The 19,400-nt window shown below is 39.9% G+C and overlaps 1 protein-coding gene across 8 annotated transcripts in view; it reads left to right on the top strand.

The window, feature by feature from the left end:
- Window positions 1–19,400, top strand: part of RBMS1 (RNA binding motif single stranded interacting protein 1) — a 96,981-nt gene that overhangs the window by 21,611 nt on the left and 55,970 nt on the right. For 7 of the 8 annotated variants that reach the window (XM_082313325.1, XM_082313322.1, XM_082313321.1 and 4 more), the window contains exon 2: window positions 6,184–6,359. In XM_082313325.1, the coding sequence (XP_082169451.1) occupies window positions 6,184–6,359 (176 nt within the window). The remainder of the gene's footprint in view (window positions 1–6,183; window positions 6,360–19,400) is intronic. The other variant, XM_082313320.1, reaches the window with a different exon arrangement.

Consider the following 19,400-nt stretch of genomic DNA (forward strand, 5'->3'; position numbering starts at 1 on the left):
GGCTTCTTAAACAGCTCAGAAAAAGAGGTGTATTGACTCCTTTCCTGGATTTTGCTGGAAAAGCTGCTTGTTCTTTCTGGCAAGATGGTTCAATTTAGTTAAAACACAATGGACTTGAGAAGAAAGACAATATTAATTAAAAAAAAAAAAAGTCAAAGTGAAAATAACTTTTTTTTACTTTCATGCATACGTGATGATATCTACGTATGTTTTTGTTTCCTTTTATTTCCTTTTAGTATGGAGAAGACTGTCATCTGTATTTAGAAAAATAGTTTTCATAGGACTTGGCTATAACATACAGGCAAGAAAAAGGGCATAACCCTCTATTTTTATCTTGCTCCTCTTAAAACTTATGTGTTAAGGAATAAATTAAAGCTGAGAGGCTTTTTGTTTTTCCCTGTTCAGTGTGTTTGTTCCCCCCCCCCGAGTACTTAATTTTCAACCTGATTGTTGCAGTCCATCATTATCATAATGCCAGCTGTAGTTTTTTGGGCATAGTTCTTCCATGCCAAAGATATGGAAGGTTTAGAGAGCTTTTTGGGAGAAACCCAGGGCTGGATCTCCAGGTGCTTCTGGTCTGCCTGTGATATTTCGTAACAAGGAGAGTCTCTGCTTGATGCCAGCCTCCACCCACGGGGTCCTGCCTCTTCCCAGCACCTGGTTGTTTCTGCTCCCTGTGGCTGGAGCACCAACACCCATCTTCACTATCTAAGGGAAGATGGAATAGGCTTGGATCCTGGGTGTGCAAAACAGCTCTGTATGATCATGAGACATGATATCCGTGGTCTCAGCCTTGTGCAGTAAACTAGCCCTTGCTGGAATAGTCCTGTTAACTCTTGCAGCATCACTGTGAGACCATGTTCTTTATCCATGTAAGGAGAAGTTAAGATCGGTGGTTTAAAGGAGGAAGAGGGGGCAGGTCTCAGGGTTTTTCCCTCCTGAAGAGATTTTCAGCAGGAGTCCAGAAGACCCAGCTTCTGAGATGTTCTCTACACTTTATACTGGTATCACCCTGAAAATGCTTAGAAAGCGACCAACTTGCTGAATCTTCCTGTGACAAGTGCTGACAGACTGAAGAACAACAGTCAGAGCACCTACCCTAAGGCAGGAGATGTGAATACAGCAGCGGCAGATCTTTGTTTCTACTGGTTGACTCATGTCCACTGAGAATTGGACTTGGAGAGGCCTCCAGAAATTCAGTTTTGCTTGCCATAACATTTCAGACACGATGATGGAAACCATGAAATAGAATAGTGCAGGACACTCAAAATGGCAACTCCTCTACAGCCGTCGGTTTGCAGGCTTAGACTAAGCGATCAAGATTTAATGTTTCCTTATCTAAAGGAAGGTGATAAAGCAACTGTCTTAATCAGTGAACAGTCATTTCTGTTAAACATTTGGAGTTCTTTCTGTTTGGGACATGATTTTATTCCAAACAGCCTTCTATTTCCTAAGTTGTGCACTAAGCGTGGCAGTGTCTTGCTTCACTAGATGTGGCATCTTCTATTTTCCTGAGCCCTCGCTTTTATTGTACATGTAAAGTTCTGTGTTAAGTAGATTAATAAATAAATAAAAAATCAACACCCAGTTTAAGCCAGAAATTTTCCGGATTCATGTAATTTAATACTTTTTATCACTGTTGCACACATTCACAAAAATGTATGGTAATTTTTATATCAATGCCAGTTACTGAAGGTGCTGTTTCAAAATGCTGTTTAGTGAAACAGGGAGGTTAGGCAAAGTCAGGCAGGGTAAGCAGGTACCTGAAGCTTAATCACCTGAGCAAAGCTAGGCAAACACCAGTGACAAGATTTTGAAACTATGAGATGATCCAAGTAGCAGTTCAGGCTAAATCAGATAGTTAATGTGTGCTGTAATTTATGGTTTCAATTTAGAGTAGATGTGTGAGAACTAACTCTGTTGTTAAAAGTCATGGACTTTTCCCATCAGGAATTTTAGCTGAGCGAAGGAACTCATAATTAAATGCTAGCGTGTTATATAACTTCATAGACATGCTTTTATAACACAAAGTTAGAGACTTAAATGGATTGCTACCATAATAATCACGCTCTGCTTTGGGACAGTCATTATCCAAGTTACCTTCTGCTTGTTGGAGTTTCCTTGGACTTGCGTAGTCTGAAGGCAAGCAAGGATCAGTATCGCTCAACTCCCAGGTCAAAGGAATTTCGAAGGGTTATTCCATTTTGTTTTGGTTGGGTGTTTTTTTGTGTGGTTTCTTTCCTGTTGACAGCAAAGAGGTTCTTCTCCTCCTTGGCAGGCAAAATCCTGCTCTGACTCATTTCCAGTCCTTAAGCATAGAGTGGTTTATAAGACAGACAGGAATGGTTCATATAAAGATGAGTATATTCTCCAGTTGTTTTTCAATACTTGTGATTATTCCTGTTTGGATTTTATATCAAGAAGAAAACACAGGCAGGCAGTTTTCCTTGGTTTAAGGCACTCCATGGTGCCTGTTCTGTCACTGAGCTTTTCCTTTTCCTAATGAGTACCTGTGGTTTTCCCACTGCTGCGGTCGGGCTGTGGAGGGCTGTAGGGAAGGTCCCTCGGAGATCAGGCAAGGGTGTTGGGAGCTCCTCACAGCTGGCTCCAGAATGGGATGGAGTGATCATACAGCATATAGGATGATCATTCTGTCACTAGCCTTTTTTGCTTAGATGTTTGTTGAAGATGACAGGAAGGAAACTGCTGTGGAGAGTGATCCCTAATTACCTTGGGGAGCGAAGACTAAGGAGGAAATGGCAAACCAGTGTGAAAATTATATTTCTTGTGAACAGGAATATTGTCACAAGAAATAATGGTCTGTTACTTAGATTTACTCCTCCGCTACTTGTGTTCAGTGTGTTAAGATGCAATGTTTAAAAAGAAAAATTAATGAATGTGGTTTTATGTATGTTACATTATTGCAAACTGTTGTGAAGTCCATATGATAGAATCTTAAGAACAGCTTTTGATAGGAATTTGTGGCAGAGACTACAGTTTGTAAAACAAAACTTTTCAAAATTGATTTCAGATTTTAGAAAAAGCTTTCAGTTAGTGTTCATGAAAGCTGTTTCTAAACAAACAACCCCAAACTTTGGCCAGGTCTCCACTGCAGAACATCTTGCCAATGAGCACTGTATCAGCCAGGGGCGTGGAAAAAAGTCATGCATCCTCGCTGACATGGATACATTGGCAAAACCCCAGGCTGGATGCAGCTGTGCTGGCCGAAGAGAACTTTTATCAGCTTAGCTTATGTCGTTTGGGGAGGTGATGCAACTACGCCAGCAGAAAAACTCTTCTCTTGGCATGCGCTGTCAGCGTAGGAGGCTCTGCCAGCACAGCTCCAGCAGCAAGGCTCTGCACCACCACCAAGCCTTTTGCAGCAACTGCAACTGGTGAAGGAAAGCCCCTTTGAACAAAAGAGGGACCTCTATCATTTAGTTTTTACAAGTAGTTGTCGATGAGGAACAGAGCAAAAAGAGTGATTCAGATTTTAAAATTAAGTTTTAACGTAGAAAATGTGTTTTAAGTCGTATGGCTTTAAGATGTCACTGGCCCTTTAATGGTTGTCTGTGTGTCACTAGGTTGCAGGGTTTGAGAGCCGCATTATGCCCAGCATCTGTGTTTTATAAAGCTTTGAGGCTGGTAAAGGTATGAGTTTCTGTGGAAGCAGTGAAAAAACCTTCTGTCTGTAAACTTGGGAAGACAACTGTAATCACATTTACATTCCTATCATATTTGGATGTGACCACTAGCACTAGAGCATCTTCATGTTTAAATAAAAGTTTAAATTTCTCAGAATGGAGTGTTTATGTTTTACAAGAAGACAGAGTTAAGATTCCTGCTCTCTACACACACAGACATTTTTCTCTCCTGCCTTTGGCCAGCTGGTGACAAGATTTTACAAAACTCCTGTTCTTCATAACATAGAAAAACAAAGATTTTAAGGGAAAAACATTGTAAGAAGTAAAAGCAAAACCAAACCAAAGATACTGAGAAACAGAAGAGAGGCTCTTAGTCTCCAAGAGTAATTACTAGTTAAGATGAAGACTGGTACGTGTATGTTGACTCCTATGGCAGCTGTACATGCATGCATGAGGGAAGCGTGTGTTTTGATACCTTGAACAGAGCAGTTGTGCATTTGATCCCTGTGTGCGCTTTGAGAGCTCTGCTGAAGGCTTTTTGAAGAGAACAGCAGCACCGTGCCAGACTAAGTTTGTTCAGTTTGTTATGAAGATGTTTTGAAACTAGTTGCTCTGTCATTCTGCATTGCTTCTAACCCTAAAAATAATTGCCTGGCGTTACTGGAAGCAGAACAGTCTGACAGCCTGACTTGTGCTGCTATAGTTAAAATCCGTCAATGTTTCCATTACAAACTTGGAGGGAGGGTTTAATCTTTTTCCCATTTTAAATCATGCCTGGAAGAAATTCTAGACCAGCGCTTCAACTCCAAGTACAAATCTTTTGGAAGAGATTTGATGTTTCTAAAAATCTTTATTTAAAAACAAACAAAAAATCCCCCAACCCTATGGCAATGAAATACAGGTATTGAGTTTTGAAATGTTAAATGATCAGGAATATATTTAATTCTTTTTGGTAATTTTCAGTTCAACTAAATTAGGCAACAACAATGTTTCTAAATATCAATGTTGATTTTATAGCGAGCGTTGCAGTTTGTTGTTCCAAGCTATTACTGCTGCATAATAAACTTTGCAATATGCTGAACGGGAAGATTTCAAAACCTTCCTAGGGAAACACAAAAAAGAAACACATAATTGTCATAAAGTATCTGATATAAGGCATGTCTTTGTACTTTTCTCCCACTCACAATTTCATTCCAGTTTCCCGAGGTTATCTCCAAAATAGTTTCACTTTTCTTGTGTATTAAAGCTGTAGTTTCATGGATGCTTTAAACCAAGGTGAACTGTAATCCCCTCCTCTCTGCCTACACATTCCTGTTCCCTGCCTTGTGACAGCCAAAGCTTTTGCGCAGCACAAAAGCACATGTGGTGAACCAGATCAGGGAAGATAATTTTTTTTGGTTCAGGCTGTGGCTACACAACTGTTTGTGCTAGTCCAAAGAAGAAGGTGGCACCGGGGCGGGAACAAGTGAGTCTACACTGACACCTCACTTTATATTCCACGCCCCCCCCCCGTTGGTTCTTCGCTCTGAGCTTCTTGAGCTGTGGAGGCTCAGGCTTTTGCAAAAAAAGGGCTGCACGCAGCCAGTTTTTGTCAGTGAAAACCTCATAGTAGCAAGACTTTTACTGGCAACTTTAGTTCTCTAGTATATTTGTTAAAGTATTCCTCTTTTACAACACCACAGACCTGTTCATAACACTTTCTGTACAATGTCCTGCTATACTGTTGTTAATGTAAATGATTAAGACTGCTCTACTGCAGATTTTCTCTAGGACATTTTTACATGCCATTAGGGTCTGATTTTAAGAACAATAGCATTAGATACCTTGAGGACTAGGTAGAAGTGCTTATGTGCTTTTCTCCTTTTGAAACTTGAATTTTTTGCCATTATACAGAACCTTTTTCTTGACACTTGAAATACTCCACAAATACTAAGATCAGTGGCAGCGTGAAAGTTCTGCCAAGGCACGCAATTAATTTAAAGTCTGGTCCTTAAGCTGTCTGTGCTCCCTCTCTATCTTTAAAAAAACAATAGCAGTCTTGTGTGAAGTACGAAAAGCCAGAAGAGATACAAAAGAGACTTCTAATTATTTTTATATTTCTGGATAGATTAAGGAAATAGCATAGTCTTCGTGTCTGCCACAATAATTCATTTATGACATGTGGAATAGTCATAGTGATAGCAAACCTAGTTTATACCTGCTGGAACCTAGAGAAACAATATCTCGTGTTTCCTTTTCACATCAGGTGCCACAATGAAGAGTGATAAAATCCTATGAGTAATATTCAGCAGAGGTTGTATATAATTTGAGCCTGTGTCATGCATTGAGCGTGCTTCAGATGGTGGTTGGGTATGTTAGAATGTGCCTGTGCATCCTGTCCCAAATGTGGTGTGAAAGCAGGTGTGTTTAAAATACATGAGTAATTACACAGAGATTTAACACAGCGCTCCAAATGGTAAACAGGCTGCTATAGATTGAGCTAATGTGCATGCTGTGATTTCTATCTATAGTTTACTCTAACGTGCTTTTTCCTTTGCAGCAGTCTATTGTACCAGCCCACCCAATGGCTCCTCCTAGTCCCAGCACCACCAGCAGTAATAACAACAGTAGTAGCAGCAGCAACTCAGGATGGGATCAATTAAGTAAAACAAACCTTTACATCAGAGCACTGCCTCCAAACACCACTGATCAGGACCTGGTAAAATTATGCCAACCGTAAGTACTATGCTTAAATATAAATTACAATGTCATACCTTTTAAAGCTTATAGTAGGTATACAAAATGAGTGTTTGGATTGTGCGGGAAGTAAAACAGATTTGTAAATGAAAATCCTTGTGCTGTAGTATGATGGCAAGTTTCAACTTCCCTGGCCATTAGAAGGAAAATAATGTGTTTGGTGCTTTGGAGAAGCAAAGAAAGTTGAAATAGAGTGGTGAACAGAAGCAACCCATTGCTTTGGGAAAAACTGTGATCACCGTCCTGCTGCCTGATGCTGTTGAAATCATAGATAAATGAAAATTAACACCTGAATGTGAAACTTGCTGTTAAGAACCTGCAACAGAGGGTCTCCTCTGTTCACTACTAAGATAAGCTGTTAAAACAAACTTCTCAAGTAATCGTTCCACATCACTGTAAATTACAGCGTGCATTTGAATGCTTATCCTAGTTTCAGACTAATTTATGTTGGCTGTACATTACTGCACAGCTATATTTATGACTGGAAATAGTCAATCTCTGTAAGAATCCTCCCTCGTGGCTGGAGTTCTGGGTAGACTTGGCTTAGCAGAAGGGTTTCAGGCAATGTTGTTAACATGAGATTTTTTTTGCTTTTGTGAGTTTTTGGTTTTGTTTTTTAATTTTTACAGTAGCACATGCCTTTTAGTTACTTTCAAATGTGGGTCAGATGTCAAGAGACTGTGCAATGATGTTGTTTATACACTGTTTAAAATCATCTTTCTTAAATGTTTTACAGAATTTTTAAAATCCTTAGTACTTCTGAAATTCATAGTGCACTTTCTGGATTATTTTGAAATCAAAAGTACTTAGCTAAATTTTCAATACTACCTTTAAGAAACCACCCAAATCTCTCTTGAATGAAAGGAGAATCATTAAGATTTGTATATAACACTACTGTCTGAGATTCTCAAAGTAATTTTATGTTCAATTTAACAGACAAGTAGCTAGTAATATACAAAAATACATGCCCAAGATCACAAGTTAGCAAAATAGCTAGGAAAACCTGCAAGTCTTGGATCCCAGCTTATATGAAGTGTCTTTGATTTTGAATATTGCAAAAAATCTGATACCTAATTTATAGAGAAGAATTTTTATTTTTTTCTTCTTTAAGCAAAACTTGGACTTTCAAGATAGTAGTCACATATCAGTCAGTATTATAATAAAAACAACTTGCTCTCAGGTCTATAAAGAACAAAATTTTCCATTTGGTCATTTTCCCAACAGCAAATGAAATCCATGTGTTTTACAGAAAAGAGGACAGATCATCAATCTGTGAAAAGATTCATTGATAAATTAAACTTTGTACAGCTGCCCGTGTGACAATGACCTCTTGTCACTTGAATTTTAGTTGCAAATGCATATTTTACAGAAGTGGATTTTTCCTTCCCATTTTTGTCTTTTGAACTGATGCAGAAACCTTGGCCTGCGCACTCGTGTTATCTTAGGACAGAGTTGTGAGGTTATTTTGCACTGGCACCACCCAGTAACTACTGTTTGTGCAGTGGTTACTATAGCACCTTAATCTCTTTCTGAAGATGTTTTGGTTTGCACGGTCTTGGATGTCATCGATGCATGAACATCCTAGAAAAAATATGTTCAATACTTTGCTGTAACTGGTCCTTTTCCTCTTGGATAGCCAAAGAATCCAATTTTGTTGTCGCGGTTCAATATGTAATTGTAGTTGGAACAGCATGAATTTTGCAAATAAAGAAAAGGCAAGAACTGCAGCCATGAAGTTATTAAATCAATTCTGATGTGAATTTATAGACTTGGATGCTCGTGGCGTTTCTTCCTATGAGAGGTTTCTCTTTGAAATGTCTAACTTGTGAGGAAAGGAAGCCCTGTCTCAAAATTCTCCATTTCTGCTGAGGAACCAAGTGAGATGTCCAGAAATTTTAGGCTTGGAATATCTTTCAAAAATCTGGGTAATCTATTAAGAGCCTTAGGCTTCTCTGCCAACATAGCCCCTTAGCAACTAACTTGATGCTGCAGTAAGATACAAATGACGGCACTCACTCCTTGTTCACAGAAGCTCAGTAATCCACTTCTGTAGACTATGGAAAGTTTCAGATGCAAAACGCTTCCTTCCTACAAATCTGCCTAAACTTCTAGGACATAGAGGGCAAGATACTCTTGAAAGTGAACCTGCCATGCTCATTGTTTAAGCTGACACAATATAAAATAAATGAAGAATAAAATCTTGGACATGTAGAAGTCAATGAAGAAACGGCTATTTACTCCAGATCTCTGAAATATTTTCATTAACTCTTTCCAAATGCCTAAGATTTTATTGGGAGGCTTTAGAGTAATTTTAGCTCCTTTTCCCCATATAGGGTGGATCTTACTGTCCTAAGACAGTGTCCACTGGAGTGCTTGATGCTAAGAATGGATAGAAAGGCTGCTCTGCATATTGTAGAGATGATCTTCCTAGCTGGCAATAAGCAGTTTTCAGTGGATGTACAGAAAAAGGTGACTGGCTTTTGTTTTATATCTTTTGGCTGTTGTCAGACAAGACAGAAAACCACCTGTGGGCTGAGGAAATAATGGTTGAAAAACGTCATTGTCACTACAAATGCCAGAAACGTCCCATCTGCACAGATTTTTCCCTCTGATCATCATAGACTTGTGTCATATACTGTGCTGAAAAGTTATTTTCAGTGATGGTTATTGTAGGGGAATATTGCTTTCAATATAATCCCTCAGAATACAAGGCAGAAAAATCTACAGAGTTCTTGTGTGTGTGTGTGTGTGGGTCTGGTTATACAGTGACTTTTATTTGCTTTAGTTCATGTTTGCTTTAGTTCTTGCTCACAAACAGCAGCGTTAATTTTGGCCATGTTTTTATTTTGATTAATTATTTTTGGTGAATCACTAGAGAAACCTCTTATCACGTTATAGAAGTGTTGGGCTTGCTTTCCTGTTGTAGCACAGCTGTGCAGTATTTACGAACACAGTTAGCAAATGTTAACCATTTTTGTGGAAAAGTACTTTCCTGGCAAGAGCGCAGTTTGCCAATATACGTCTCTACAAATCTGCTCTCCACCTCCATCGGCTTGCTTCTTTCTAGTGCTCTATTAGGTGAAGCTTTCTCCTCTTCTCCAAGATGAAAAGAGCATATTATAATTTTGTTGTGAAGGCTTAGCTGGGAGTACAGCTAGCTATTTTCAGACAGTATTATTGGCTTTTATGTGGGAAATGAAGCTGCCGTGTTTCTGAATAATAGTTCATTCAAACTCAAGCCTGCTACTCCAGTTCTGTGTTGGGAAAACAAATTTCTTCATATCAGTTGTGCCAGAGGCAGAAGCGTGGGGAAGAGTAAGGTAGGTATTATGTTTGTCGCAAGGATGCCGTAACAGCCAACCCAGAACCAGAGCCCGGAGTGTCAGGGGGACGCCATGTGAGGCAGTCCTGGCCATAAGAGCTTTCCATTAGGTATGTAAGGGTAGGCAAAGCAATCGATGCAGTGGCCCACAGATACTATCTTTTCCGTGGAAGACTGGACAGGAGCGATCAGCTAAATAGAAGGACAAGAAGAGAGGAAAGGAGAAATTAGAGTAAGGAGCCGATGAGCACGGTTTGGGGAAGCCTGCAGGAAGATGCCTGACTCTGCTGTGCAGTTTCTTTCCCCGAGCCATGTAGTGCCATTGCATGAGCTCTACTGTACTGAGCAAACCTCTGCCATGAAGTGCTGGTTTTGCAGGGTTGCTGGAGCAGTGTTAGCCTCAGCCATGCCTAATTAATTGTACTCCCTTCCCCCGGCGTGGCTATCAGTACTTGCTTGATGTGCCTCCTTCAGCTGTTGTGTTGGCTTTCTGTTTATGAATACATTATTTAGGCTTTAATTGTACTTTCTTATTTGGCGACTGTTAGACAGTAATTTCTTGTAGCATATTTAATATCTGGATCTGAAGATGCAAGATTAAATCCATTCCAGTTATTCACTGAAATTGTTGAGACTGCTTATGTGATTAGGGACTTAAGTAATTGTGTCTTAGGAGATTCAGCCAGGAGTTTGTAACTTGCTTTGACACATTTTCTAGGTGCTTTCCAGACTTTCACTAAGTGCTGTGTTTCACTGTGGATGACCTTTATGCCCAAGCCACACGGTTCCAAAGCCCTGTGCTTTCCACCGTCTTGCTTATGATTTACTCACTAGCCTGCAGCATGGTATCTCTGTAACACTGAATTTCTTCACAGACCTCCTTTTGTGCCATTTACATCATTAAATGAGGATGATACAGTAGACCCTTCATCCTCCCAACAATCCCCAGTCCCAGGGTAAGATTTCAAGCTTTGAGGCTTAACCCAGGTCTCCCCCATTCAGTTCAGCATAAATCATCACGCTAGCCCACCCTTTGGTGTGCTCCCTTCCAGGCCATTTGCTCATACTGTGTCGCTTGTATCGAGCTGTTCGTAGTCAATATGATATATTTTTTTAAAATCTATTTTTGCTCTGGACAGTTTCACTTAAGCCTTCCCTCTTAAATTATTGCTGTATGGTTGTAATGTGGGTTTTTAATGGGATTACAATTAGGAAAGCAGCTGGTTTAAGGTAACAAAGTTAGTGATATAATTACCCTGACAGACATTGTTCTGCTCGAGGATGGCCAGAAGAACACAAAGACAGAACCTTGTAGCGGCTGCCTTTGCTTATGTGTTTTGGGAAATCACGTTTCTTGTTGAGAGAGTATTTTAAGGATTCCTTCGTAAATATTCAGCATCATGAACACAAGCATAGCTAAAGCTAATGGCAGGCTAATGGCTGTTTTGAAACATTTGAGCCAGGCCTGCTATACAGCTTTGTTTCTACAGCATGGAAACGTTTTTTTGTAGTTGCATGCTCTAATGTTTCCCTGTTTCGGGGCAAGAGCACCTAAAAGTTGTTTCAATTCCCTGCTCTTAATAAAACACACATTTTTATTAAGTCATGTGACAGCCATTAGCATGTTAATGTTTCCGTGTTCTTTGCTTGCCGTGTAATTGTGACCTCTCCCCGTCCTGCCATTTCCCATCTCCTTCAAATACACTCAGGACTGAGAAGTGGTGAACTGGAGCTCAAACATTTACTGTAGCAGCGAGCTGTCGTCACTGTGGTCAGTTAAGAGCAAGAAATCTGCTAATTTTACTTAGCATATCTCATTAGAAAAAGGACATGGCTGGACTTTAGAAAATAGTCTGACTGCCTTTTGCATTTAACTCTTTTGGGAGAATGGTCTGGGCAGGTCACTGCTGCTCAGTTCAGTCTAAGGAAATGCCTGTAGCATGTGAATACAACCCCTTTAGATAGATGGTGCAGTAAGGGAAAGCGGAATGGAAGATTTCAAAGCTAACTTCTCCAATTTTTGAAAGTATTTTCTCTTCTTTCCTTTCTTCTTTAGTCTCCATTTTTCTTGCATTTTTCTTTCATGGTTTGTCAGCTCTAGTGAAATATTGCATTCATAATTATGTGGAATGTGATTTCATGTCATATAATTAAGTGTGATACATCAGTGTCTCTGAAACTGTTCCCTTTGAGATCAGTATTAATACTGATTATAATGGAGCAGGAGCCTATCTATTGTTCTTACTTTTTTAGGGTGGAAAGAAGTCATCTACAAATTAGTTCTTTTAGAGGTTTATGTAAGCATTTTTTAAAACAGTATTATTGCATACATCTCTATAAATAACACCAGGTTTACAGAATATCATTTGGTTGCAGGAGGAGGTAAATTCTTTAGCAATTGAGCAGTATGTGATTCGTAATGTTCAGCTCTATGTTGTATGGCACCAGCATCATCATCATCTTTATTCTTTCTTCAAGCACTGTGGCATGGTTTGGATTTTGTATAATCTACAGTAGAATTCCCTTAATGGTACTTTTTCATCACGTTTTGCTCTTCAGAGCAAGCATAACACCAAGAATGGTGAAGCCGTGTTCCCTAGGTGTAATAACCGATCGTGCTGTGTTGCCTGTGTAGGCACACGGTGGTGTGGAACACAGGGCAGTGCTGCAGAGAAACACCCGCAGTAACCTCGGGGCCAGGATTTAGATAACCTCCCTTGTGTTCTGCCCAGCTGATGCACCCAGGTTCTCAGCTAGACAAACTGCCAGAGGAGGAGTTGCATGCCAGTATGGTATGTAAACCGGCTCTGCTAGCTTCTGTCTTAGCTGATGATCTTTTAAGAAGTTGCTGTCAGAAGGAAGTATCCCATTTCTACATCTGAAAAGAAACAGTATTCAGTTTTGTATGTCCCTTTTGCCAGATGCACTGGAGAGATGTAGGCCTCACGGGGAGACTGAAATGCTTCTTTTTGTTAGGGTGACTTCCACAGTCAGTGGCGAGGCATTTGCATGGTATGCCGTGGGAATTGCGATTGGCCTGGAGATGTAATGTTTGGTTTAGTCGTATTTCCTTTATTTTTTAGCAAGTGCTTCCAGCAGTCATGGTATGAAGTGTCTATCCTGGCATGATGTGAAGGAAGACTCTCTGTCTTCCCCTCAATATTTGCACTTTAATTAGGCAGAAATAAAATTCAGACAGCTTTACATTCATGATCAAATTAAATCCACGCTGAAATCCTCTCTGTGGAGTTCCAGTGTATTTTTTTGTACAATAACACCTTGTAGAATGTCATTAGGGAGCCGTATGTATTTTTTGGGAAATTGTAACTGAGAAAAAAGTGAAAAAAGTTGTCTTCTAGAGTCCTATCCTGTGGATGCAGACAGTCTCTTGAGATGCCTTGAATTTAAAACAAATATAGTTTTAATTTTCTCTTTCCATTTTATGATTAAGCAAAGACTGAAGCTTTTCAAACTCAGTATTTCATTTAGCCTAACAGTAATCAGCAGCTCCCCTCAGCACACCGTCTTAAAAACCAAGCATTCTGAATACAAATGCACCGAGGAACGCTGTGTCTGCACTGTGGCCGCAGATGCAGGGACCCAGCGATTGCACAAGCTCCATCTCCCACAGGAGATGAGAGTTCTGTTGCAGTGTGGGGCCGGAGGAGAGGTGATCCCATGGAATTTCCTTTAGGAAGTGGGGGCGAGGGAGGAGAGGAGAGTGGAAGGAATGTTTCAGCCACAGCTGCTTGTAAAAGAAGCACTAGGAAAACAGATTGGTAAAAGTTACCACCATCGAGGATCTCTTGTTGGAAAACAAAAAGCTGATTTGGTAGCATGGGGCCTGTAAAATCTGTGAGCGTTTGCAAGTCTGCAGGTATTTGTTGTACAGAGATGCAATCCTTGTTCCCTATTGCAGACCCGCAGGAAAAAAATGTCCAGCAGCTGGTGGAATGCCTTTGATCAGGGTCCCGGTCCCGAGCTTCCCCAGTGTCCGGGGCCTGACTTGGATGGGAGGTGATAGCACCATGTTATGCACAGGAATAACCAGTAATTCAAGAACATTTTGAAGGGGATTGTTTAATTTTGGTGGACTACTGAAAATGTTAATGAGTACTAATCAGGCTCTTCAGTGGGTTCCATGATGCCAAAAATTGTGCCTTCTCTTAGAGACTGCTTAGGCAGGTGTCTCAGAAAGCATTTCAAAATTGAATCAGCTTAGAGCCTAAGTTGATTTCTGCCTCAGCATGCTTACATTAAACTTGCCCTTTTCTCAGGATACCATTCAGCATAGAAAGCAGGATCAGGATTTGCAAGCAGATTCTTATATCTAATGTCTAATATCTCATGTGGCTTTACATAACACTTGGAAATCTTGTGAAGTCTTGACTTTGTTTGCTAAAGGTTAGTTCTGCTTAGCTCTGATTTCTGAAATGTTAACTCCTTGAAATGAAAAAATGAGCCATCTGATGTTGACACATTATAAGACCAGTCATTTTTCAACCTTTTTTCCCCCCCATGTTGTTGCCAAGCTGCATTTAGGGTTGAGAAAGTAACACCCCCAAATTATATGCAACCCAGATAATAAACATCCATAGCAAATATAAATTCAGATCCTGCTACCTCCAATGAAACTTGTAATTGAGGAAAAAAGGGAGAAAAACTAGTGCTTATCATTTCCCACAACTTCTGCCCTAAAATTCTACCTTGTCTTGGCATTCAAAAAATGTCAGCTGCCTCAGTTCAGTTTGAGCAGTGCCTTATTCAAGACTCAGACCAACCCAGTAGAAAATTCAATTTCAAAAGGGCTGCTGGGAGAAAAATTAACATTTGATCATTTAAATGTCTAATCTTTGCAGATAGATGTGCAGTATGTGGAAAAAAAGTCAAATTTTAATTTGAATGTTGATAATGTTATGATACATCGACATAGAGCAAAAACCACCAATGAAAAACACAAAAAGAGAAGACTTTGATTTAGGATCTGTTTTGACACTGTTGCTAGTACAAATATTCCACTTGAAATAACCTGTGTGAGTTGAGTTAATCATTAACAGAATCAATTTTGGTGGAAGAAATATGTTCTGATTTGTTCTCCTATCCTGCCCCTTCCATTTCCCCTCTTACTTACTCTAATCTCTTATTTTCCCAAAAGAGTAAAAAATTTGTAATCTGTTGCTTCACTGCCACAAAAGAAATCCCCCAAGATAGTGTTGTGTGTTATTTCACAAATTTTTTTAGTATTAATAATTACATTTAATTAATTGACCATTTTGGCCATCTTAATTGAAGTATATTAGCTCAAAATGTGTGTTCTTTTTAAATGTCTGCTTTCTCTATTCTGTGCAGTTGCGTAATTGTAGATACTATCTTTTAAAAGACAGAGTATGGATCAGAATTTTTGCCTAGGAGGACTGTGTTGACTTAAGGCCTTACACATTACCAGTATTTCAAATCCTAGTGCTGCTTTTTGGGTTAGATATAGTCACTAACAAGCTTCCACAAGTCTATCAAATAAGGACTTTTTCTTTAATGTCTAAGTGAATGCAGTCATGAAATAAGTGTTACGTTAATAGAAGGTATAAAACCAGGAGGAAAAAAAATGCTTCATACAGGGTAATATAAATACTGGAGAAATCGCAGATCTTTTATTTGCAAACCCTAAATGTCAGGAGTAAAATGGTCTAAACACTGGAAAAAGAGCCAAGCTACTTATTTCTGGTTTCAAGGGCTCTGCTGATAAAGTAACTGAAGGGCTTTTGGAGCCTGAAGACTGGCAGAGTTTTACAGTTCAGTACCTAGTTTTATTTAGCGTGTATGTAAAATCGCCAAGGAACTGGTGTGTTAACAAACCCCGTGTAAAACAGAAACGCTTAGCTGTGCCCCTAAGACGATGGCAAGCTTGACTCCTGTTTGTTTGCAGTGCGCTCGCAAAGGCCTGATCCTAGAAAGCACGGAGCACCTGCAGGAGCCCACAGCTCCGGTTGCCAGCATTGGGGTTTAAAACCACTTAGCGCTCCAAAGCGTGGACTTAGGATTTGTTTGATAGTGAAGGCTGAGCTTTTCAGCTACGTAATCACACAAGTGCCAGATAAACTCCACGGTCTCTGGTTCTTTCTTTTGGTGTGGGGTTTTTTTTTTTTTTTCCTTCTTCTTTTCAACCTGTAGCTGTGTGGTACCCCAAGGCAGAAATCTCCCCCGTGTTAAGTCTGAAAGCCTTGGCTGAGTTCTGGAGAAGCCGTTTGGCAGAGAGAAGAGAGACTCTTTCCCTTCAAGGCCTGAGGGTGTCAGCGTGGTGGGGTATCCAGTGGAGCTGATGTAGCAGTGTGCATCGCTGTTTGTAGTGCTGTGATCTGAAAAGGAGTGTTTGTAAATTATCTGCCTTTTTTTTTTCCTCCACATATCCTGTATTCAACCCCCTACATTTCCCACGCTTGAAGCTACTTGTTTTTATTGTGTGGCAGGCTTTGTCTTAACTTTATTGTTAAGGCTTTTTTATTTGTTGCCAAAAGTCTATTTGCTATATTTTGAAGATCTCAAATACTGAGAGGGAAGGTGTTGCTCCACATTCCTTTTTCTCAGTGGCAGCTTACAGGGCTTCCATGTTGCCGTACAGAGGTACAGTACTAGGAGTGAAAGACTGTTAGCCAGGACTGCCGTTGAAAACAATCTGTCATCATACCAAGGCCTCAGCATGAATGTACTTTTTATTATGTAAATTAGGATCAATTCTTTTTGAACATCTTCCAAATATTCAGAGCTATGACATTATAAAAATATACAATAATCTGTCCCAGTCTTCCATTCTTCCCAAGTGAATTGCATGTTACTTGGTTCCATGAGAAATTCTGAAGTTTTTTCCACCCATTTTATTAATTGCTTATTCAGTTAAATATTTGTTAATTCTCTTTGAAGTCCAGGACACTCATTCTGAATTATGCAGTTTTGCAAATGTCATTAAAGATTTTGAAAAGAGTGGCCCTCCCAGGAAGAGGGGACAGCCCTGACTGTCACTAATCAACTGTTTCCCATCTAACACTTGAACTGAGATTGAGGTGGTAGTCTAAGGAGCACAGGGTCACTGTTTTGGACAACTGAATTGGGTAGAATTGATAAGGTGCAAAAAGTAGGTAGGTTTCAGTAGATCACAGAAAGGCCCAAGTTGTTAGGATGTTCTTGGGTAGGTAGCCAGCGTAAGAAAAGTTTTTGAGTTTCATTCCTTTTTGAAAAACAGGAAAGACTTAATTGTTTTCCTCTTAAGTTTTCATTTAACCAATAAATTGTACTTTTTGAAGCAATAGCCTGAAGCAGACTCCGTGTTGGTCTAAATCGGTATGGAACATGGGACTTCTCCTTCATTTGTGGTGACTCTTTTGGTCTTTTCTGTCAAAGATGTTGCCCTTTTAATTGTTACTTAAAATTCATTGATCAAGTGGCACTGTCTGTATTCTCAAGATAGAGCCCTCCACCTGAACTCACTTGGGTCCAAACCCCTCACTTAATCGGAGGAGATCAGGGATTTGGACTCCTCCTCCTCTGCAAGGTGAGCAGCAGCAAGACTTTACTTTCAAAGGTAACTGGTTGCTGACCAAGCATCCTGGTGATGTTTATATGGTGGATATAGGTTTTGGGAACATTGTTAGTTTCTTTATCTCATGGGATTAAAAAAATTAGATCATTTAATTAGAAACAGAGTGGAATACATCTAAATATATAGCTGTAAAGCCAGATGCTCAATTCTTTATAATTGGCTTGCCATGTACTTCACAATATACTAATAAGAACTCTTCTGAAAAAGGGATCCAGTGCTGTTTATATCAGCACAACAAAGCTAGTTAAATTTTTGCGATGAAAAAGGGGAAATTAGTTTCTGTTTCTCTGGATGAAAATTTATGAGTTCCTGTGATAGAAGACATTTTAGTGCTGTTAGGACATTTTAGCTTTACTCTTCTTTTTGTGGTAGTTAATGTGCTTTTTTTTTGTCCTTTCCTTAAGTGAAGGGGAGGGAGGCAGCTTGAAGTGTAGAGGAAAGAGTAAATTTTCATGATTTCGTATTGTTGTCAGGAAGGAGTATTTCTGAGGGCAATGTTTTCTTCTGCTCATTAGTGTCCTTTCCAAGCTTCTGCTTTGTTCAGTGGGACAGAATTTGCAGAAATTTTAATTGTTCCTCAGGGATTTAACTGGATTTGTATTTGGACCTGGGTAGCTGGTGTTCTGCCTTCTCCAGGATCTAACAGTTGTCTTCTGCTCACGCTTGTGCCGAGATACTTGACAGTTAGACTTCAGCTTCTGCAGTGGTGGAGGAAATGTGAGGCTTTTTCTCTCAAGTTGCTTTCCTCTAGTGGTAGAGGTCAGCATTTGGCTGTGACGGCTCTCCTTTATTTTTTTGGCAGACAGTTCTCTGACATTCTTGCTGCTGAGATCATCCCCACTAGGGCTTTCAGAAGAACATCTGACTGGGGCTCGAATTCTTCACCTTCTGCTGTTCTGACCATATAGTATGTTATAGGAAAGGTCTCAGTCCTTCATCATTAATAATTAATTTGCTTCTAGATACCTTTTGTTAACTCAAAGATCTGTGAATTTGTGGTTTCTTCCTTTCACCGTGATTTGGTTTCGTGTTGAGGGTGTGGATTCTTTTAATCCCAAGGATAATTTAAGAGGAAAAAAAAAGTATCATTAAATTACTGCAGTCTGAGTCATACTTGATCTGTGAGTTTAGTTCCCTGGCCTTCCCACACAGCATTTCCGATATGCAGTGAGCTGAGGGTGTGCAGGAAAGACTGTAGAGTGACCTAGATACTGTTTAACTCTTTACTAATGAGTGGCTTTCTGGCATTGGATATAGCCATTACCTCTTTGGATTCTCAGTCCTTTTCTGTGCCATAGCTGTATCCATTACATTTTCCTGCTTCTGAGTGTTTTTCACTAAAAATATTTTAAGATTTCTGTTTGGATTGGTTTAAGCATCTTGTTTAGATAAATTGATCAGGAAAATGAGTAAATGAACTATTTTAGAATCTGAAGTGTAGGCATTCCTCCTCAAGTAGAAATTACAGCTTCTTTCCTATAGTACTTTATCACTTTTAAGTTCGTTCTGCTGCCCTCTTGCAGGCAAAGAAATAGTCATCTCAGGCTCTCAATAATAAAAAAAAGGTCTGTAAAGCCCAGAAATGCTGTGACCATGTCGTACAAGCTCCCGTGTTGGCATATGTTGCTGAATCTGTTCAAGAAGGGTTGTTGTGATACAGACTAACTTCACTGATTTTGGGCTTGCCTGTCAGCTTTGCTGTCATGCAGTGGTTGGTTGATTTTTCTTGGCACTGTATCAGAATGTGTTTTTTGAATAGTCCCTTCTGTGGCTGCTGGTGCTCTGGGTTCATGAAACTGCCATGGCTGCTCCTTTTAAGAAACTTTGAATCCACGTCTGTTTAATGTAGATGCCATCCAGGCTTGTAGTTTATACAGCGAACTGGTGGATCCCCATTTTCTTTGAGCCTAGTTGACCCAGGCTTGAGTCACTCCTTTGCACAGGTGCTCATGGGCTGGGTTTTCCCTGCTAGGCCAGGATTAACCTCCCTTGTCTGTGTTCTTCACTGTGAAGCCCATTGATCCAAGCGCTTCCTGATGGACACCAGCCAGAGTGCAGTCTGGGACACTGAATTTATCCTTCCGTGGTGGCATTTGACATAGTCATT

Source organism: Platalea leucorodia (genome assembly GCF_965183815.1).
Source record: "Platalea leucorodia genome assembly, chromosome: 5".
Taxonomy (NCBI): Eukaryota; Metazoa; Chordata; class Aves; order Pelecaniformes; family Threskiornithidae; genus Platalea; species Platalea leucorodia.